Source organism: Strigops habroptila, chromosome 9, assembly GCF_004027225.2.
Source record: "Strigops habroptila isolate Jane chromosome 9, bStrHab1.2.pri, whole genome shotgun sequence".
Lineage (NCBI taxonomy): Eukaryota > Metazoa > Chordata > Aves > Psittaciformes > Psittacidae > Strigops > Strigops habroptila.
In genome coordinates this window covers 8716801-8739331 of record NC_044285.2, presented here as the reverse complement: position 1 = coordinate 8739331, position 22531 = coordinate 8716801, and the positions used below count along the sequence as shown (strand labels likewise).

General features: G+C 42.2%; 1 protein-coding gene across 3 annotated transcripts; it reads left to right on the top strand.

Annotated features, from left to right (window-relative positions):
* Nucleotides 1-44: 44 nt before the first annotated feature.
* On the top strand, nucleotides 45-22178 carry LOC115612537 (5-formyltetrahydrofolate cyclo-ligase-like). 3 transcript variants are annotated; one of them, XM_030496856.1, is made up of 3 exons: nucleotides 45-277; nucleotides 3669-3933; nucleotides 20833-22178. In XM_030496856.1, the coding sequence occupies exons 1-3, from the start codon at nucleotides 134-136 to the stop codon at nucleotides 21054-21056; spliced, it is 633 nt and encodes a 210-aa protein (XP_030352716.1). In that variant the 5' UTR covers nucleotides 45-133; the 3' UTR covers nucleotides 21057-22178. The 3 variants fall into 3 exon arrangements, with proteins under 3 accessions (XP_030352716.1, XP_030352718.1, XP_030352719.1); XM_030496858.1 differs by lacking the exon at nucleotides 20833-22178 and adding an exon at nucleotides 4129-10439; XM_030496859.1 differs by having other exon boundaries at nucleotides 212-277; nucleotides 3647-3933.
* Nucleotides 22179-22531: the final 353 nt, after the last annotated feature.

Here is a 22531-nt window from a genome sequence, read left to right as displayed (position 1 = left end):
CCCCCAAGGGCGACGGGACATGGCTGCCACCCACGCCCCACAGCAGCGGCCCTGCTCCGGCTGACACCCAGCCCCGGCAGCGGGCCGCCCCCGAGAGGGCGAGGCCGGCGCTTGGGCCTGGCTCACTCGGCGCATGGAGCGGCCGGGGGAGGGCGGCGAGATGGCGGCGGCGGCGCTGCGCGCCGCTAAGCGGGCGCTGCGCGGGGAGCTGCGGCAGCGGCTGCGGGCGCTGGGCGCGGCGGAGAAGCAGCGCCAGTCCCGCCTGCTCGCTTGCGAGGTGGGTGCGACCGCGCCCGGCTTCCAGGAAGAGTGGCCCGGGGGCGGCGGGGGGAGCGGCGAGGAGCCGGGCCGGGCCCCGGCCCTGCGCGGGGAAGCCCGGCGGGGACTTTCCAGGCGGCGCTGGGGGACGAGGCGGTGACTCAGGGGACCCGCTGAGCTCCTCAAGCGCTGCCCCGGCCTTCCCGGGCCCCTGCGGGGAGCGGGCGGGGAAGCTCCGCCTCGGCCCCGGCCTGCTCCCCTCACCGCTCCTAATGAGCGCCGGGGAGCCGGGCTGGTGGCTTTGGTGCTGGCCATCAGCGAGTGGAAGCATGGGGTGTGTGTAAAGCAGGAGGGGGTTCTCTGGGTTCCTTATGGGAGCGCGGCTTTGTGGCCAGCTCCTAGCAATACAGATGAATATTCAGCAGGTGTGTCCATTTGGCCTCTCGTTTGGCCTCTCCATTTGGCTGTCGTTCCCCTTCTGTATGTTTCCATGGTATTTCTTCCATTCAGTTTTATTTCTAACCTAATTCTTACACTTTAAAAGATACCAAGCGGGGTTTATCTAACCGGTATCCTAGCACAGCATGGTATTGGCATGTACTTTTGAAAAGCCCTGTTTGCTTTTGGATCACAAAGTTTTTATATGGATGTATTTTATCATTTTAATAAACACAATAAAATTTTCTTCTGCAGTTACTGCATGTCATAGAGCACAGTCCTCGTTTTTGCTTTTTGCAGCACCAGCGGGTATTTCGAGATGATCTACATTTGTATTGTTATTTTCCTGCCAGACGATCGCAAATCATTTTATAGACTTAATACTAATGTGTAGCCACTTAATGAGAGGGATGTGGCAGCACGGGAACTTCAGGTCATAGGAAGCTTAATAGGAGTTCATGTAACCCTTTTTTTTTTTAATTGGGAATGTTTTTTTTTTAAATATATGTATGTAATGTCCTATCATGTTTCTGCATTTTAGTAATCACACATCCAAGACTAAAATCTCTGTTTTTAGAAAATACTGGCATGCATCCTCTTCCAAACTGCAGAGTCCTCAGCCAACTTTATAAGCATCTAGCCCATGTAGAACCAGGTTTTAGGAGCCCTCAGCCTTTGTCTAAACTCAGCAACAGAGCACTTCTGTTTGTGAGAGCACACTAAAAGATACAGCTTTTGTTTTGCTTAAAAGAAGGCATCGGGAAATATGACATATAAATTGGTGTTATCTTGCTATTTTAATATTCTGACACAACTTGGAAGTCCTGAGCTTGCTTGAGACAGAGTGGTGGTGTGCAAATGGCAGAAAGTAGAGTCAGCTTCTGTACAGGGCAGTAGTACTGCAGACATGAAGAATTTATTGAAAGTGCTAAAAAACCACTTGGAATACTATAAGGCCGAAAATGTAGCTTTATAACATATATCACTGCTTGCAGCTAATAAAAGTGAGTAGGTTATTTTATAACACCTGAACAATATTTTTAGTTGTAAAATCTCATCTCAAAGTGATCTTTAAATTCAAAGCGAAGCAGTTTCATGGGCTGACCCAGCCACAGGTATTTCATTAGCTTCTGGGTGATTATTCTTTTTTAATGTTCATGATTAACGTCATGCTGTTTGCATGGTCTGATTCTGCAAAAATAGCCATCAGTTGGTGAGCAAAGGGCAGGTAATATTTGCTAAGAGTGGAAAATCTTTCACCCTTCTCAGAAAATGCTCCGAGTCATAGTGGCTTCATCTTCACAGTTCTGAAAACATCCGAAATTGTGTCTTCCTGTGTGGTTTGACATCTTCAACCTCTTTTTTTTTTTCTACACGGCATAATCAATGTGTTACTGGACATGTCAGAGCAGATTGGACCTGTGTGGGGCCCACAGCACCACTTTGAAAGAGAAGAGTTTCATGTCTCAGTTTCTCTCTTCTCCAAAACCATGAGAAGATTCGGCTCTGGAGGCCCTCAACAACATGAATCAGAGGCACTGTCTGGAGTCTGCAATTTGACTAAATAGCCCTTCTTTCAAACAAAAGCTACTATGGAAATTCTGTTGTTTAAAAGCTCAATCACTTATGTGGAAAAATCCATGTGTAATGTTGGGCAAATTACAAAAGGAAGTAAAATATGGGTTTGAATTGTGAAGACGTTTCTATGGCCAACCAGCAACACATTACCATAATTTGGTCTGCAGTAAGGTTTGGGGTTTTTTTGCCTTACAAAGATATATCCATCTTCTGAATATTTTGCCTGGGCTTTTCACTGCTGTGCTGGAAAGAAAGGAAAAAAAGGAGTGATAAGCCTGTCTCAGCTTGGACAGGGGCAATTATTGATCTCTCAGGCCAGGGCAAAGGCTAAAGCTCAGAAGAGCAAGTTACCCTGCAGTTACACAAACATAGAGCAGAGGATATGATGCTCTCTCTTCCACAGATAGATAAGCACAGTTTCTCCATTGTCTGATACTTTGGACAGATTTTTGCAAGTGTGGAGTAAAAATAAATCACATTTAAATGAGAAAGAACACATTTGTATTTGTTTTGACCAGATGTAAGTAACAAACTATGTATGCTACTAGAGAATGAGAAGACAAACATTTAAAAACCTCCTCTAAAATTTTAATGTGGAATTCAAACTGGAATGGGGCAGAGACAATGAGGAATAGATCCACTAACACTTTTTCACCATAGAAGTGTTGTTTTCCTTCCCATATTCACGCTTTTATAAGCCCAGCCCAGAGAATATCATGAAAATCAAAAAATGGCAAGGCCATTTTTCCTTCAAGCTCTGAAAAATGTGCAGTAATAAGATCCCCTGTTAGAAGCTGGTGATGTTTGAAGTCATGTATTTAAACTTGCTGCAGGGAAGGCGTTTCAGGTTAAAAGAAAGAAAGAGGGACCTGGCCTTGGAAGATTTTGTGCTCTGCAGTCATCTACTCTGATGCTAATTTTCTTTGGAGTTATTATCATTGTTAAACTTCTCGTTCTACCTAGGCCTGGGTGAGAGATGCAGCGTGTAAAAAGGGTGGAAGAAAAGGAATGCAAAAACCTCGTGTCTTGCATAAGCTGGTAGTTCTGACCTGCTGTATCTTTATCCGGTGATGTTGGGCATTTGAGGATGTCTGCACTGTATGGCACAAACATTTAAAGGATTAGGAGATTGTCTCCTAAATTGGTTTTTTTTTGCTGGCCCAAACCTGTGTTACAATGTTTTGTTCACTAGGTGCAAAAACTTAACCTATTTTCATTATGCTGATGATGGAAATGTTGGAGTAGGAAACAAAGTCAATTTCTTCTTTTTATGATGCATGGTAGTTTGTATCTCTACCCTTTTCAATGGATATTTTGCTCCAGTTGTGTGTTTAATTAAGAAAAGTACTTTCCATAAACTTTTCATAAACAGATTGCACCAATTTCCCATGTAGGTGATTGGCCATCCCAAGTATCAAGAATCCAAAAGAATTGCAATCTTCCTAAGTATGCCAGATGAAATCCAGACAGAAGAAATCATTAAGGACATTTTTAAGCAAGGCAAAGAGTGTTTCATCCCACGTTACAAGCCTCACAGCAATCACATGGACATGCTGAAGTTATCATCAGCTGAAGACATTTCATCACTTACTTTGACATCCTGGAATATTCTTCAGCCTAGTGATGGTGACAGCGCAAGAGAGGAAGCTCTTGCTGGTGGTGAGTGTTTTCTTCCTTATTGTGCGGATGTTAAGCAGGAGTAGCCTGGAGGCCTGTAGGAAATTGATAGGAAGAGTGAAATGAGATGCTACACTTTGGTTTTACATGTTGTAGAGGTGCTTAAGTCAATGTAAGCAGATGCTTTTTTCTCTTGCCTGTTTTTCTCTAGCCTGTGCCCCCGTGATGTGTCAGCAGGGCAGGAACAAGACTGCACAGTTGATCCAACTGAAAGAAACTCAACCCTGCAAATAAATCAGCTTCTTGGATATCCTTGGAAATCACCTCATGGATATCTTCAGCACAGTCTCAGCAAGCATAACATAGAGGCTCATGAAGGAGATGGGCTTGCCAGGAGTGGCTTAGGCTGCCATTGAAAGTCACAGGGATTCACAGTTTTAGGATGCACTCTGAGAACTTTAGTTTGCGCTGCCTGAAAGGTGGCGAACTTTTCAGGTGGTGCCTGTAGGCTGACATGAGAATTCTCTGAAATCTTTGATCCTGCAAATTGTATTGCATGGATGAATCACAGTGCTGATACGGAGCCTGCCCATGCAGAACATCTCTCGAGACTGAGACCTTTGTCTGAAAATAAAAAGACTTTCCTGTAGGCCTGGATGAATATTGCAAATCTTTTCCGTCATTCTTCTCTTACATTTTGATTTTATAATGCTGTCTCAGGCACTGGATTCTTCATAGGGTTGAAAAGTAAGGTTGGTTTAGATCTATCTAGCTAGTGGCATGTGTGTTTTAGTCCCAAAATAACCTCTCTCTGTCTTAGCCTAAAATTACCCAACTTCTACAAACATGTAAACAAACTTACTTCTGTGTCTGCATTCAATATTTGCATTCTTTTTTGTGAAGACATTAATATCTTCTTGAAACATCTGAAGAAATGTTTAATGTCATTAATGGAAAACTCATGTTGAACTCGAGCTTGAAACAGTCTAGGAAAATTTTCTCTGGGTGGAAATTAACCATGCAGATAGCTTCCACACCTCACAGACTTACCAGCGTTTTTATGCTTGGTAGAGGAACATAACTTTTATATGACTCTGGTTGGTTGAACTTGGGTCTGTATTTGCTTCAGGATGCCAGCGTACTTTTTACCAGAACACTTAACTGTGTTTGTTTCTCTTTTATTTTTGATCTATACCTCTTTCCTATTTCAGAATCATTTCTGTGTTGACCTGTTAGCTAGCAAGGAATTTCAGTGCTTCATACAACCATCTTCTTTACATTTAATATTTAGCACTGTAACTTGTTTTCCTAATTTTTGACAAAAAATTGTGTATATTGGTGGGATGTGGGGGGCTTTTGAAGGTAACCCTTAAAATGTCCAGGGTTCAGGCACTTGGGACAAGCTGTTCTGCTACTGATGAACTGCTGTTCATTGAATGAAACAAGTCTGTTGCAGAGATCACAGAGTAAACACACAACAGTTTTAGGTATGATGGGAGCAAGGAGTACCTGGTGTAGAGTGCACTAAGATGTAGCTGTTGGGGCAGCCCAGGTGCCAGGTGGTGAAGGTGATGGAGGAAGGCAGGAGCAAGCTTTGGTACCTGGCTAGTTCTAGAGCTGCTGTTCCATTGTCTGCACCAGGATATGGATATGGGCAGAGAGCAATGCCAAAAGAGCTACTGCAGTCTACAAAGAGATGCCAAGAGAGCAGTTGTAACAACTGGTGTGTGTCCACAGCAAACTTGTTCTGCCTGAAGCTCAATTTCAGTCTGTACTCAGTAACTTAGGAATAATTTGGTTTGGATTGGATGTCAGACCTTGGACAGTTTTTGTAGATTAGAGAATAAGGTTAGGTTTGTTTCAGTATTGCATAATCAGACTTTGTTCCCACAGAAACACACACTGCATCTCAATGTGTCTTTAAATTCCTTTTGCTGTATTTTTTTATGTCAGTTATATTTTTTTGAACTTGGGTACATTTGCAGGAATGCAAATTGCCTTGCTACTACATCCATCCTCCATTCTTGGCATTATGCATGGATGAAACATTTATCTCTGTGATGTTATCAAATACTGTGGTGATCTGAGGCATTTACATTGTTATAAGGAGATAACACGGTGTTACGTTAGTAATGTTCCCATCGCTGGCATAAGTTGCTATGTAATTTCCAAGAAATACCCTGCAGGTACATAAATAAGTCATGTCATTTCTGAGTGTATTCATTTTGCATGACAAAAAGCTTAAATTCACACAGTCCTTAAAACTTCAGGCATGGTTATTGTGAAGAGTAGCTCAAACATTAGAGTAGGTATAATTTTTGCATAGAGTTTCCCGGGCTTTGGTAGGGCTCAGGCAGTGGCTAATAGATGTGAACCCCTCCTTTTGAATAGACCCTCTTCTTGAAGACAGCCCATTTGCTGTTGGATCAGGGTTTACCTATTTTCATCTTGGCAGTACACTACATACACCTTGTTGGCATAAACAAAGATCTCTGCAGTTTTGGTAGTAGAAAGTCTGTTATCTTTACTGCGCACGGGTGACAGTAATCCTCATATGAAAAGTTGCTTTCTTTAGGCTAAATGGACACAGTAAAAGAGCAAAGGTGAAAGAAGTTCAGATATTTTGTTTGGAGTAGGGATGTATGTAGGTGTATGACTTGGTTCATTTCCAGCTATACCTACTGAAAGATTTAGACAACTTCTGGAGCAATCCAGTGGTACATTTTCTTAATACGTACCAATTCTCATTTGTATCCTTGCCCATCAGCACTATAAATGTGCACTGGTATCAGATTTTGCCCAAGGTAATGCTTTTGATGAAAGTTCAGGTGGGTTGCAGTCATTGTTTACAGGAGTGTAAATACCTTGCACAACTTTGGAAGGAGTAAATAAGATAAAACCATGCTCCCTGTTTGCTTTTTATCATGACTCCTACAGAAATTTAAAAGGACATTTCCCCAGCAGTTCTAATTTCAGTGTGGTTTAGGGAGGCGGTGTGATTCAGCCAGCCGGACATAGGTTTCCTAACTTGTAATGACATTTATTATTACTTAAACCTGCTCTGAGAACTGTGGGCAAAAAGCTGGGACTCAAAAGACTGGATTGAGTTACCTCCATATGGTAAAATTCTTGGAGGTGGCTTCTTTGAAGGGAAGGCAGGTGGCCGACTTTGGACTGAAGAATTTCAGCTAGAAGTCTTGGACTTGAGCAAATATTATACTTAAGTGTTCGTAACTGAACTACTGACTAATACTTGAAGGTGTACAGTGAATTACAGACAACTTTTAAAACATTCACCTAGGTAATGGGGAGAAGGGGTTTGGCCTAGATATTTTTCCTTAGCCGAAAAATAAAGAGTCATTAGAAATTACAGCTCTGGATCTGGTTACTCTGATGGACTGTGAGCCACTCTCCTAAGAAACGTAACAAATGGGATTATGTGTACAAACTTAAATCAGCCTCTTTTTCTGTGTAAATTCTGCCCTGGCCTTTAAGTACATTATTACATAGTCTTTGCCTATCAGATCTGGGCCCATTCAAAGATGAACCCAGATGTGGTGATACGGGCTCTTTTAAAGATGCAGGAGATGAACACTGCTTGCTGTTCGTGAATGCTACTAAGTAGTATGTGCTCAGTCATTTGCTTTCTCTCTGTTCAAGTTAGAGCTGCAGGCCTTTACTACCATGCATTATTCAATCCTTGGTATGGAGACAGAGTTCTTCATTTCTGTATGGGCTGTTTATCACTACAGTGTTCAATGACTTAAAGATATTAACCAGTATTTGCTGGTGGAGAAGCAGCAGAGGCTCAGGATCCTGATTCCAGCCTGAGTTGTGCAAAGGATCTGCCCCAACTGAATACAGACTCTTTTGCCTGTTTTTCCAAACATTATGGTTTCTTCTATGTTCCCTCTGAAATGACCATTTCTCAGACTTGCCTCATCATTGGGCTAGACCCCATTTCCCAGCTTAATTTCTCTGCCCCCACAATGCCCCTTTCCATCCTTCTGCTCTTTGCCCATTCTGTCTGAATCTCCCTCTCCAAGTGTCCTTCTCTGGCCTTTCTGACCATGTTCACCATTTCCCCCTGCTCTCAGTCCCAGCCTGTCATTTTGTGGCCAACACGGATAACTTGCCCCTGCCAAAAGGGAGGAGATCATGTGCTTTTGTCTTCTTTCACTTGTCCGCTTCCACGCACACGAGATTCCCCATCCCAGTTTACTCATTTCCTTCCCCACTGTGCTGGCTTCTTTCTCTTTTTCACTGGCTTAGAAAAACTCCTTCACTGTTAAATAGTTTAATGGGGTATGCTGAATAATCTGCTACTACTCTACAAAGCTTAATGTATTTTTGCTTCCAGAAATGAAGGTATTAAGAACTCTACTTGTAATTTAGTTTGGAGACTCCTGGCATTTTCAGTACTGGAGACTTTGGTGGCTGATCACAATATTTGTGTTGTACCTTCAGGATAATTAGTGAAATATTAACAAGATAATCCATTCTTTCAATAACAGTACATCTGTCATTAGCAATAAGGAAAGATACAAGTTTCAAACAAAGTGAGGAAATACTAATGTATGTCTAGCAGCAACCTCTTGCAGCTTCATTTTTATATAACCTTTTGAACATTAGCTTTTAAGATTGGGGATAGTTATATCTTTCTGCCCTTATAACTTCCAGAACACCTTGAGATTTGCTGTAGCTTAAATTACAACATACAGCAGAAGCAGGCAGGGACAGCTTACTTGCTGTAGATTGTATTTGGTTTATAAAGGCTACTTTTGCTGGGAAGTGTGATCCTCTTGCAAGGAAAATGCTGGCTACCTCTAGGCTGCAGTTTGAAGCAACCTCAAGTAGTATGAGTGACCATTAGCCCTGTTTTAAACTTTGCCACTGGGATTTGCCCTGCAGAAACATTTTAGTCCGCAGAAACATTTTAGTCCACAGAAACAGTTTTTCATCCATCTTTAAACTCCTGCTATTTATTCATACATTCAAAGAGGCTGCATTTGCTGCCAGGACTGATGGCCTTGTGATGCCAGCAGTCTTCATTATTCCAAATTTTAGCACAGTTCTTTAGGAGTGTGACTGAAGTGGTGGCAGTACAGTCTTGAGAGGAATAGGTTTAATTTACAGCTGTGAAATAAAGTGGGATGTACAAAAAAATAATGGGTTGCCCCTGCTCCCCCGCCCAAAAAAAAGATGCAAGAGAAATGGGAGGGTTTGAAAAATGAGACACATTACAGTTTGGAAATAAAAAACAGTGTGAGGAGAAAATGTTGGGTCTTGAAGCACAGAGAAGTTCTAATATGCTACTTTGGCTCCATTAAATGTTGTGTGGCTGTCCATGAAGGCACAATGGGACCATACAAAATGATGCTAATCATTCTGATAAAAGACATGTAGTAAATAATGCTTGGGGTAGCCGAATATTTAAATGAGATCTATGCAGATTGGAATGTATCTGGATGTAATGAAACATGGGTGTGAGAAAAGCGGAGATGTTAAATATTACTGCTTAGGAAAAAAACAAAAGTACCCCAAACGAGATTGTAAAGTGATTGAGGGCACTATTAGATTTTCTTTTCCTCTGGGAAACTTGATTAAAACTTACAGTACAAAATATGTCAAGGGATAGATTATAATTTAAAATCTTTTTACACTGGTCATAAAAAAGAAAACCTGAGAGCATGGCATGAAACAAAATTGAAAATCAAGGCTTAGCTCCTAATGTAATTTATTTTTTAATGAAATGATTTAAAGTTTGGAATGAACTTCTGCTTGGAGACAATGAGCCATAGTATTTTGATATGCAAAGGAGGACAAATTCAGTGCAAGGGAGGCATTAACATTCTGGTGATGAGTCTTCTCGTGAAGAGAGGATGCTTCCCCTCACACAGTGCAGGATCAAAGCACTGGGCATGCAATCCAGTGTCATGTGTTTTACAAGAGTCAGATCTCACAACTTGCAGCTATGTAGCAATACCTGAAATTCCTTCTCACCTCTGCAGCTGCAGTCCTGGCTCATCCCCTTACAGGCAGGTTCTGGTTTCTGTTTACCTGTGGGCATTCCGAGCGTCGCTCTAAGCATCTCATTTTACTTGTATTGAGCCCTTGGCTCTGCTGCCTTCTGGCAGCTGTGAGTTGTACTGGTTAGTTAGTCGTAATGTGAAATATTATGTTCCTTATTATGTTAATATTACATTATGTTCCTACAGTGTGTGAAATACTGTGTTCCTTGTATTCATTATAAATCTGCTGCTTTCAGTTCAAGTGATACCTCGTTCTTCTGTGATGAAAAGTAAATAAGGATGTTTGATTTCTTTCCATTATTCATTGTTCAGTTAAAGCTGTATTATATCTATTGTATTTTTTTCTCTCAAACTTTGTGTGGTTTTTTATTCTCATGTAGAAGCTTTTCTAGATCTGTAATAGTCCCGACCAGTGCTCTTTCTTTTCTTTTGCAATCTCTCTGATGTTATTTTGGAGAAAAGATGCCTGAGAGAAAATGTTATGCCCAAGTAAAGAGATACTGTGAAATATGAGTAGCAGCACTGTAAATGTTAATTCTTTCTGTATATACCATAACACTGCTTTTCAAACCAGCTCACCAGGCAGATCTTTTCTACTGGTTTCCACACAAGTATCCCATAATGATGCATCATTACAAAAATGCCTGTCCCAGTGTTAAAGATCCATAAAATAATTTTGCATTATTCTGCCTGGCATGCTCCGTAACAGGTAGAGTTGGAAAATGCTTGCTTGGAAATTAAATATTTCAGGTGTTGGACCCAGCTGTGATAACAAGTTTTGCTCCGGGTTTTTCTGCATCCCAGCCTTCAGTTGAAAGACATAGGACTCCATCACCAGTGCTGGGATTGTTCTCCCCTGCAGCTGTTGTCTGCCCTTCCCCCTGATGTCTGCACCAGCTTCCACAACTCTCTGAAACAGCTTCATAGCAATCAGCACCCAATTTGCTAGGTGAATGCAGAGGCTTTTGGCTGAGCTTCTCCCCATGCTGTTGTTCAGTGACAGCTATGGCACGATGACATGGAGCCCCTTTCTTTGAAAGGCTTTTAAAAAATGCTCTGAAATGCAGAAGTCGATGTGTTTATGTGGCATCACTTTGTAATGCCCTTTGATGTCTTACGTCCTGAATTACCTTGGTGCAGACGAAACTGTGGACACAGTGTGGTTTAATTTGAATACTGCCTGTGCCAGGTTATCCTGCAGTGAACCTGGAGGGCGGAGAGCTCTGGAACACTACAGCTCTTTGCTTTCATAAAGTTCATTAAGGCTTTTAAAGAGTGCTTTTCCTTGTAATCATCTGAAGTGTCACATCCATGTTTGCCTTCTTGCAGAAAACATTCCCCTTCCACTCAGCAAAACAACTAAAAAGATTACTTCTGCTGTAATCAATTAAAGTTTAAAGAGAAGTGAAAGCGACATAGGCAAGCACTATAAATCCACTGCAAGTGACTCTCAAGTGTTTTGTTTCAAAGAGGGCTTAATTTCGCTACACTGAGTATGAACAGTAGCACTGTCATTTTCTTCATACTGTTTCCTAGAGACAGGAGTCTCTCAAAAGCAAGTAAGAGGTTAGGTTAATTTCTGGAGGATGGCGTGAGTCTGTACAACAAACTCATACAGGGGAAATGCAAACATGCAACTGTCTCTGGCTGCGGTAATTAATCCAAGCAGACACTTTTGTCTCCCTTTGTTTTCATTTTTGGAAAGGAAGAGCCAGGACCAAGGTCATCCCAGTGCCTTTGTGCACATAACCTGGACAATCCCAAGAACAAGAGAGGGAGCTTTTTGCTGCTGCCAACCTGTGTAGGGTAATGTGGATTTAAGGTGCAGTTTGATGGGAGGCCTGAGCCCTGCTAGCAGCTGGCTGGTGCCAGAAGGGACAGTCCTGATGCTCTTATCCAGCTCTGTGCTTTCCTTATCCTCCCAACCCCAGAGCCATCTCTGGTAGTCACTGCTGAGCAGATGCAGCTCATGAATCTGGCATAAAATCACTACTTTATTTTCTTTCTTTTTCCTGGGATTGGTTTTCTGCCAGCTTAGTGGGCTATTAAATCAGGTCAGCACTTTTCCAGCTACAAAAGATTTCTCTTCCTGGCACAGTTAATCCCTGCTGTCTTTGCTGAGATTTAAAATACACTGTCATTTCCCCGGTACAGTGGGAAATTCCTTGGACCTGGCTGAGAGCCACTGGCTTTCAGGGAGCAGGAGACTCGTGCTGCTGTTCCACGATGTAAGGATAGCTCTTGGTCTTCATGTTTGGCATCATAACTGGACTCAGTTCTTGCCTGTGCTGGCTGTTGTGCATTTGAGATGGGTATCAGCTTTTGGGCTGTAGGTGGAGGTCAAATTCCTGTCCAGGAGTGACATGAAGCCCTTTGCCGGCAGGTGTCAGTATTCCATACATTTGCTATGGAGCATTGGTGTAATTTAATCCTGTAATTAAAATCTCATCCAGGCATTGTACTCACGCACACAGGAGAACAAGTTCTCCAGCCTAATGTTTCCAAAAAATCAGGAGTTGGAGTGAAGGAGGTGCAGAATTCCAGGGAGAGTTGGGGTTTATCAGCAGTGCAAGCTTAAAAAGATAAAAGAAAATCTAGTGATAGAAGAAGCAGGATTTCTCAGCTGTTGTGATGTTAACACATTGGACACTAACAGTGAAGGTACCATCACCTCCAAACCAGCTGACTCTCCGTGTTCAATAAACCCTCCCTGTAAACATGCCTAATGTTCCCATCAAGCGGTGTAAGTCCCTACAGGAGTCAGGTTTACACACTGACAAGGAAGTTGATGTCTTAACCATTTATATTTCACAAGCAATTCTGTCTATCTCATGATAGGCTGAGTGAGTCAAAGGGCATTGGAAATGCTGATAGTGATGCATTTACTGAAAAAATCCCCGAATGATTCACTTCTGTTATATTTTGACTTAAAAATATCCAGACAGCAGCATGCAAAAGAGGATCAAGAAGAAATGAAGAAATGAAGTAGTGCACATGCACATGTATCAAGTGGAAGTATTTAAGTAAGTTCTCAGATAAACACTATAGGAAGTGTAGCTGGTAAGATCTTAAAGAATGCAATATAAAACCACAGAAAGATACACAAAGATCCTTGTATTTTAGGCTGCAACAATGTTAGGACAATCCCAACAGAAAGAGTTCAAGCACCAGTGCCTTGAGAGTCTCTCTAAAGGAGCAGATTTGCAGTCAGCATTTGCTGATTTTACAAGATGTGTTGATGTGCTCTAAAGTGGCTCTAATGTCGTTTGTCCTCTCTTTGGAATTGCTCCTTGGTACATCTTGTTTCAGAGTATTTTGGTGGTTTAAAATCACAGGAGAACCCAGGTGCAAGCCTTTGAACTAGGCATTTTTCATTGCCCTTGTTTTCCCAATCGGACTGTTCTAACTCTGCTCACATATCTGAATATCAGGAGCAGATAAGTCATTTTTCTCAGACTAATACCTAAAACATTTCTAAGTAATTATTTCCTTTACTCTGAATTTGCAAACCCAGACATTTTTGTAGGTGGCATTGAGTGGTTTTGGTTTATTTATGGGGCTTACACAGACTTGATGAATAATAGTGAAATAGAAAAGTACTTGTTCAGATTTTCTTTTGGGTAGGCATTTGGCAAATTCTGAAAATGAGACTCTAGACCTCAGCTAGCTTAAACCTCAGGGGAGATGAGTGCAATGGTTATGGCCTCGCACACTCTTCCCACGTTGTGAAACCAGCTAGATTTGAACGAAAGTCTTAGTAGCTTCCCTGATGACACATGAAAGGATATTTGTCTGTGGAGCAGGATAGGTTCATTTATGCAGGGCTGACGTGCTGCAGCTGGTGCTGCGCAGTGCACTTACCCTTTCGAATGCATTGGCACTGAATGGATAAGATTTTGTTTTAAATAGGAGGGTATTTGCTTGATCCCAGCTTAGTAACACAGGAGATGATCAAGCAGCTCTATTAGTGTGTTTTGCAGGTTTAATAGCAGGACAGTGGCTGCCACTTGGTTGTTTTAAACCTGTATGACTGATGGCTATCATGTAGCTTCTCAGGGGGAAGTATAAATATTTTATTATGCTGTAGTTCAGAAGGGCAAGTGTGAACTGTGGAGACCGATGTTTCATGCTGACACAAAGCACCGACATGGATGAGTAGATAGATAAACGCTGAGTTGCTCAGTGTTTGTTTGTAGATTCTGCTGATGGTTCTATTTTCTGCAAAATATTTTACTGAAGTAATAACAGAAGCTGTCTCAGTCATGCTTGTGAACCAGTTACCTGGGCACAGGGACTGCAGAGGAGATAGTCTGCTTGGCATCTGTATGCATGTAAAAGGTAGATGGGTGGGTTATGGGTGGGCATAGATGTGGGTAAAGAGCTTTTTAGAAGACAAAAGGACACGAAATTTTCCTGGTGCCTGCAATTCCATATACAAATAGGAATGAAAATAAAGCAAGTGATTGCCCTGGGTGTTAAAAAAGCATTCCTCCCTGGATGAGGTGAGCATTAGCCTTGAGGGCCTCACCATGTGACCATAGCAGGAGAGCATGGATGGAGCCCGTGAGATTTGGATGTGATACTTTGATTTTTCATTCCTGTGCCTGGCTAGTGTGTGCTGGGTAAAAAGCGAGCACCTCTGGCTTTCCCTCTAAAGCAGCAGTTATCTATGAATAGTTAGAAAACAGTGAGTCCTGCTGAAGTGATGTGGTACTGCACAGTTAAAGGTGTTCATACAAGGCTGTCAGACAAAAGGAAACAGCTGGAGGAACAGCTACTGACTGCTGTTTAAAATGAGCTGGGTTTTCAAACCAATATGAAACACAACTTTTAGTCCTGCTAAGTAACTATTTGGGATCGTAAGAAGGCTACAGAGTGAGCACCAACGGGGAGCTGTTGGTGAACAACCACCAACAAATATCTACAAGATAAAAGAATTTATTTTTCTCAAACTTGTGTCAGTAACTTGGGATATGTTTCATGTAGGTTGGTGCAGAGGGGAGTCAGCGGGGCAATGCTGACTTACGGGAACTGAAGATCTGATCCTTTGTGTTGTTTCTTAGGTTTCCTAGGAGATGAGAATTTATGCCAAGCTTCTGATGCTAATTTTCAAAGGCCGTATCATGTGAGCGAATGGGAATTACCAGATTCCTTTCCGTTTAGGGATTTGTTTAAAAGAGTTTCATTTCTGTTGAAGTGATTGCATTTGCATTTTAGCAGACTGGCTGGATGAAGTTAAGCAATGTAACTGTTTATGTGTGCCATCCCCTGTGTTACTGGAAGTCCCATCATTGATTTTGGATGAATGACTTTTTTTCAAATGCTTATCAATTGAAGCAAACGGTAATGTTTTTGTCTCCTTGCTCATTTGATTGGGGTATAACAGTATCTGGCTTCTCCAGGGCTTAGTCAGGATAAGGAGTTGGTTTCCTCTGGAAGCAGTCCCAGCCTTTCCGGGAACCACGTACCTCAGCAGGGTTTGGATTAGGCCTGCAGTGAACAGAACTGGCATTTCCCTTTCTGACCTTATACCAAGGCAAGTGTGTAATAGCAGAGATGATGTGCTTGAAACCAAGGACAGGTTTTTTCCAAAGGGCAGAACATTTTTATCTGGAAGGAAATACCAAGCTGTTAGCAACCTCAGGAGTGGCATGAGGGCACCCAGGACATTCTAGGGAGAAGACTTTGCACTAGTCATAAAGGTCAAGGGATTTATTTTGCTGCAGCATAATTGAAATATTTACTTCTGTGGAGTTGTTTTCCCTGAGGTCTGGTGATTAACCCAGACCACAGTTGTTAGGTGCTGTGTAAATACAGAGCAAGATGATGATCTGTGCCCTACAGAGTACATGTTGAGAAGTCAACACCTACCCAAGTTAACACCTACCCCAGAGGCCTAACTATGCTGGTGCTGACAGTAATTAAAGTTATGGTAATGACTCTGTCTTAATTAGAACTTTCTGAGTTATTCCAACTCATTGGCTCATACCCTGCATGTCACCAAGACTGATACTTAAAATGTTAGGATCAAGTGATTTGAGTTATTTTTCTCCTCTGTGCCAGGATAACAGATGAAGATGATGGTTACTGCACCCTTTTCACTCTGAAAAGGTTTTCCTGCAAAAGGCTTTGTTTTTGTCTCCACTGTGGTCCTTGCTAGATCAGAAAAGGATCAAAGTAAGCTTCCATTCTGTGTAAATGAACAGCTTTCAAATATGTCAGGTCTGCAGCAGTTGCACGTAGACTGATCTGTCGTTGTTTATGTCGTGCATAACACCATACACACTCCTTTCCTTTAAAAAGAAAGTTGTTCTTGCCCTGGTTCTTCTGGTCCTGTGCTTTATGTAATACTGACATCCGAGCAAAGTGGGGAGTCCCTGACTACCACCGCAGAGCAAGCTGTGCGTGGAAGAAACCCAACCGCTGAAAACCTCGTTCTTGCCCGAGGTACCAGGCTGGAAGGATCAAGTCATCTTTGTGGTGATAGACTAAACGATGCACAGACTTCTGTGCTTCAAGGAGAAGCTTAAACTGTACAGCTGCTGCTGTAAGGAGCAGCAGCAGTGACATACAAAGCTGTTTGCTGTTGACCTCTTGTAGGCTTGAGCTCAGGAGGTGTCCGTGCTGACAGCATGATTTTTATGAGCACATTGCTGTTCTTTAGAGGGACACAGGAGTTGCTGCAGCTCGGCCTTTGTCTCATTCCTCTTGTAAGTGCTTGGGAGGCAAGCATCAGAAGAGTCCTAGCTCCCACTTTGATGGGTCACGGGCACTTCACAAGTGAGTGGCAGTGAGGGATGAGAAGCTGGTATGACCAAAGTGTTTCAGTTTCATCTTCCATTAGGACTGTCTAGCTGTGCAGGGGGAGATGAATGACCCCACATGTGGGTGGCAGTGGGCTTGTGGAGCCCCTTCAAACCTAGGAGGACAAGGGCTATGCTAGCTGCTCCTTCTGAGGGCAGGACAAGTCCCCAGCAGTCTTTACATGACCTGTATCTGTGCAGTTTGATGGACTCTTCTATAATTAACCATTGTCAAGAACACTTCTTAAAATGCCGGCTGGCATTTCAAATAGGAACGTCAGATTAAGGAGAAGAGCGGTAATGAGGTGCAAGGAGAAAATCCTTCCCTGGGGAACAAATCAAACCTGATATCATCATGGAAGGTAATGAGAAATGCACTGCCAAACTAAGGAGGTTCACTGCAGCTGCCTAGAGGAAGTGAAACCGTCTATTCCTATTTAAAACACCAGAGAGGAGATGCTCATGTTTTGGTCTGCTGGTTAAGTCAGGGGACGTGCAGTTTCCACACCTGCATCTTGCATTTCCTGAGCCCTTGTGTAAATAATTTCGCTTCTGTGTAACATAAGGTATGTCTATGTAGGCATATGCAATTCAGTGCAGAGTGTGCCTGTACATAGCAGGTTCTGAAGCTGTTAAAGTGTGTAAGAAGCATTGATATTCTCTACACAGAAGATGAAGCAATAAATTGTTGCTTGAGACGGTGTTTTTAGCCTTTAGCAATTTGCAGGCCACAAGCAAGTATTCCAGGAGAAGCACAGATTACCTCTTGACTGTGGGTGTGCTTTCCTGGGCTCCTGTAGTCACAGGAGCCTCAGGGATACAAGAACCACTAACTAACAGCTGCAAACACGTGGGGGACAGCAGACATTACAAGGAGAGGCATAGAAGTAAGTGGCAAATGTGAGACCTCCCTTAGCCTGTTTTACGAGGCACTGAAAATGGATGTGGTGTTTGGTGCCCAAGTACCTGCTCTGTATTCCCTTATCAGGGACAAGGATGCCATTTCACACAGCGGTCTGCAGGAGCACGGGGAGCAGGATGTGAGAACAGAGCAAGCTTGCAGGGCATCCTGAGTGGCAACCAGTGGTCCTGCAGGGCTGGAAGGGCCTGGGAGCATGAGGGCCCTGTGCCAAGATGGATAAGATGTTCTTACCCTCACCTGCCATCCTGTTGATGTACTTTCATTGCTGATAGTAATTTTATGTGTCTGCAATCTCGGTCTCATCTGTGTCTGCAATCTTGGTCTCATCTGTGTGTCACCTCTCATCCTGTGACAGCTCTTCCCCCGTGCTGCCGCAGGCACCACAAGAGGTTTTGTTGCTCCCCGTTATGTGGTGAGAAGGAGTTCTCTCCATGCAGCTCTCTATCATTCATTCCGATGCCAACCCTAACCATCCTATGATTCTCTGATCCTGGGGTAGGATTCGGGCTAATGATGCTTGAACTGCCCTCGGGCTCCTTGCGGAGTAGCTGTGTCATTTTTCTATTGAAAGTCTTGCTTGGCATTTTACTTAAATCTTGCGTGGTGTGAGTTGCATGGATATCAGACAGTGTGTTGTGAGTCAGAGCAAAGGCAGTCACTATTGCAGTGCTCCAGTAGAAGAAAAATAAAAGGGTAACTATTACAGCATTTAGAGCATAATTTTTCATATTGAGATTTATACGAGCTTGTTTGAGTTACTCAGCATAAAACCCCCATGATTATAGAGGAGCTGACTCATTAAAATACAGTCTGTTTCTCCAGAGAACCCAGAAGAAAACACGGTGCTTTAATATATCTGAAGTCACTCAAGTGTGCCTGGTGCTATCAGTTAAACTATATAGAAAATATCTTTCTTCTCTCTACTGTTCCTGCCAATTCCCTCTTTCCTTAGTGTTTTCCCTGACTTGTCTTCATCCTGTCTGTAATACAAAATGTAAGGAGAAATGGCACCTTTGGGCTGCAGCTTGGCCCCTTGTGTGCATTCTCACCTGCCAGCAGTAGTGACTGCAAATGTTTCCTGCTTTTTGCCACGAGAGTCTCATGGAGTGAAAACAGCTCAAAAAAAAGCATAAGGCAGAGTATGTTTCTTTCTGTGCATTGTTAGTGTTTGGTACATACTGGTTTCTGGGCCACTTGACTGCCTACACAAAACTGATGTGAGGCAGATTATCTAGAGGATAAGTAGTGAGCACAGGAGTAACTTGGGGAGGATTTGACCTGCTAATGAGGATAAGATCTAGGTCCTAGTTTCTATCTGAGATGTGATATGGTACATCCAACATGAGGTACATGATGATAATGATAAAAATGGCATCTATTGTCAGGTCAGAACATACCTCTGTCCTTGTACCTTGTTTCCTCTTTGCCATTTGCCATTTCTCTGTCCTATGAGCCAAAAGTTGACTGCAGCATGGTAAAACACTCAGACTCCTTATTATTTCAACCAGTAATATTCTGTGGCCTGCCCTTTGGCTAACTCCCTCTTCTTGCTGCCCTGACCTCTTTAAAAAAGCCGGAGCTGTATGATACCAGATTTGCAAGACTGATCTTCTCTAAACATTTCACACTGTGTTGCCTTGCATATTTTATATCAATGTTTTGATTAAGTCATCAGGTCATGATAGATGAGTGTTCTCATCAGTGGCTCTCAATTCCAAGTGGCAGGAGAGAGTAGGCTTGGACATAGGAAAAGCGAAGCAATACCTGACACATCTTAGCCCTGGTGAAGGAGCAGAAGCTAGTTATAAAAAGCTGCTCAAGGCTAAGTACTGTTCCTATAAGACGGAAGAAGCAGTGGACTGAGACACAGCATTTGCTTTCTTTCCAGACTCATGTCAGCTGTGTTTTAGTCTGTGCTGGCTTTCCACTACCGTTCCTGCCCTTCTCTCCTTAAGTGTCTGTCTGGTACAGCAGCAAGTAATGAAAGACTTTCTTTGCATTGTGAAACTAGTAAGTGGGATGTTCCTGGGTTCAGCGGTCAGCACCAGGCCAGCCAAGCTCATTTGCTTAGAGGATGTCCTTGTAAGACTTCTAACACTAAACGAACAAGCCTTGCATAAGGAATGGGAACCTGCAGGCTGGCTGCCTCCATGCTTGGTGGTTGCAGCCAGTTTCTTTTGCCTACCTGGCAGTGATGTGAATCAAGTCCCGAAACAAGTAGGCAGCCAAGTGCAAATTGTAGCTGGCTACCTGGCATGATGCTGATCCACATCCATGTACAGAGTATAACAAAGCAAGAAAAAAGGGCTTAGCTAATCTTACCTTTTTACCTGGAGGTGGTTGGTGGGGACTTTCGTCAGGGTTTCACCAGCAGGTCAGGTCTGTTTTGTCCAGATGATTAGCAGTTTATGCAGCTTGCTTCAGTTTTTTAACGGATTTTGAGTTCCAATCAAGTGCAATCTCAGAAGAGTTTTGGGGAGCCCATACGTCCCTCCAGAAGGAGGGATATTCAGGGCAGACAAGGAGCATGCCTGTGTGTGCTGCTGGAGCAACAGTGAAAATTGCTGGAAGCTCAGGAAGAAAGTCCTTTGCAAGAAGAGGAGCCTGACACCACGAAGAGACAATTCTTGAAATCTTGATCTTGATACAAGAGGGCAAATATCCACTTCCAGAATATATTGCATTCAAGGCTCTTTGGTTTTGGGCGGTTGAGTGAAGGTTCATGACATCTTACAGTAGTGTCAAGAAGATGCTCTCTCTCTCTGTGTTCTTTTCATTCTTTTTTCCTTTCCTATTTTTGCATCTGATGTTGAAGTTCATTTGATTTTTCTGATTCCTCTTGCATTTAATTTCCCTGAGTTCAGTGTCTGCCTGGATTTAGAGTCATAATCATTAGTATTTGGAAGCGTGGGGTTAAAATGATAAAATAGATTTGTTATAATGTAGGTTTTTTCCCTTCAAGCTTTTCAAGGTCTAATTATCTTGTGGCTGATCCAGTATGCAATTGATAGATAAAAATGTAAATTTACAGGTTTAGTATTCAAAGTATTTTTCATCTGATCAAAGGGAGATTTTGCAAAACACAAAGCTTGCATTTTTGCAAATGTCTGAAGTTATGCGGAGGTAGTCCAGCCATCAGGAAACCCACAGTGCATCTACTAATGTTTATTTCATTTTTCTACAGGAGGTCTTGACCTTATCTTTATGCCAGGCCTTGGGTTTGACAAAAAAGGCAACAGACTGGGAAGAGGGAAAGGATATTATGACACCTACCTTGAAAGATGTATGAAACATCCCAGTGGAAAGCCTTACACGATTGCCTTGGCTTTTCGGGAGCAGATTTGTGAATCAGTGCCTGTGGCAGAAAATGACGTCCAAGTAGATGAAATCCTTTATGAAGGCTGTTGAATGTATCTTGATTTCAACCCACTTCCAGAGTGACCAACCAAAGACATCAGATCCATCAGTTATAACTTTTTCGTAGTCATATATGTGACTTTGGGAACAACAAATACACTATTGAACAAAAGAAAAATAAAACAACATTGTAAATGTGGTAATAGTGAGGATTGCATTGATTTGCTTCTAATTAGCAAGTATCTGCTGTAATTCTTATTCTAGAATCAATAGAAACAAGAATGTGTGACTGTTCATTACAGTAAGGACCATTTCTTCTCATCATACTTTTGAGGAACAAATTTCTTGATACTTACCAGTTTTATTATTCCAGTTTAAAGGTGAACTGTCTACTAATCGCAGTTCTTGATCCATTCTGGAATTAGATACTTATTATGGCAAAAGTTCTTAGTACTTAGGTATTATGTGCATCCAGGAGCAAAATAAGAAACTGCCAGATAAGTCCTATAGTAAGCTGGGCAAAAAATGGTGATTGGAAAAAAGCCTTAATTGATTTTAGTGTAGACAATAACTCTGATTGTTTACTTGGCTCCTTGTTGTCTTAAAATAAAGAAGTATTAAGAAGTTGTCTTAAAATAAAGGGAGTATCTGTTAATAAAAAAAAAGTCCATGTCTGTCACTTTGGTATATGGTTCTTTCCTTTATCCAAATACAAAATTGTAATAGTCTAAAGATAGTCTAGAATGCAGTCAGTGAGCTCTTTATCTGCAGAAAAACAGCTCTTTTTATGTAAAATAATATTCCAAACTAAGTTCTGTAATTTTGTACACAGGTTATTCATAACATCCAAATATATTGTGTGAATTAGGGGTACTATGTTAAATGATAAATAGATGCTAAGAATTGTAGAGAGCAGGTTTTATGGATTGAGTAAGGTCTTGGGTGGAAGGTTGTGTGTTCTCCAGACTATCCTGGAAATTGGGAAGAAGACGGTGAGTTTTCCTCTGAAAAAACCTCACTATTAAGAGATAGTCCTCATAGTAATAGGCCGCAATATTTCCAATCGGGATCAATCAAACTGTCACATTTTGTGTTCCTTTTCCAATGCAACTTCACTTTTTCCATACATGTTTAACTCCTCTCTCAATCAATAAATCAGTGTGTTTATTTTCACCAAACTACTCTGTTTCATCATTAAAAAATCCATGAATTCTCCAGGACCAGCTGCGGAGCAGAATGACCTGAAGACTTTCTCAATGATAAGTGGTTTTGTGAACAAAACCATGCCTACAGTACCTATGAACCTCTTCATCTCAGGCTTTGTGTGTGGCAGACCTATGCCTAGGTTGATCACCTACCACAGTAGGCTCAGCATTATGCCATATGGCATGGCCTGCCATGGACATCAACAAAGCTACACTGAAGCCACTATTTTTCACAGTGGAAACCTGGATGCTAAATCTGGTGAATGTTTTAAATGCAGATATTAAGTCCAGCCCCACTCAACAAGCTACCTTCTTCCACCC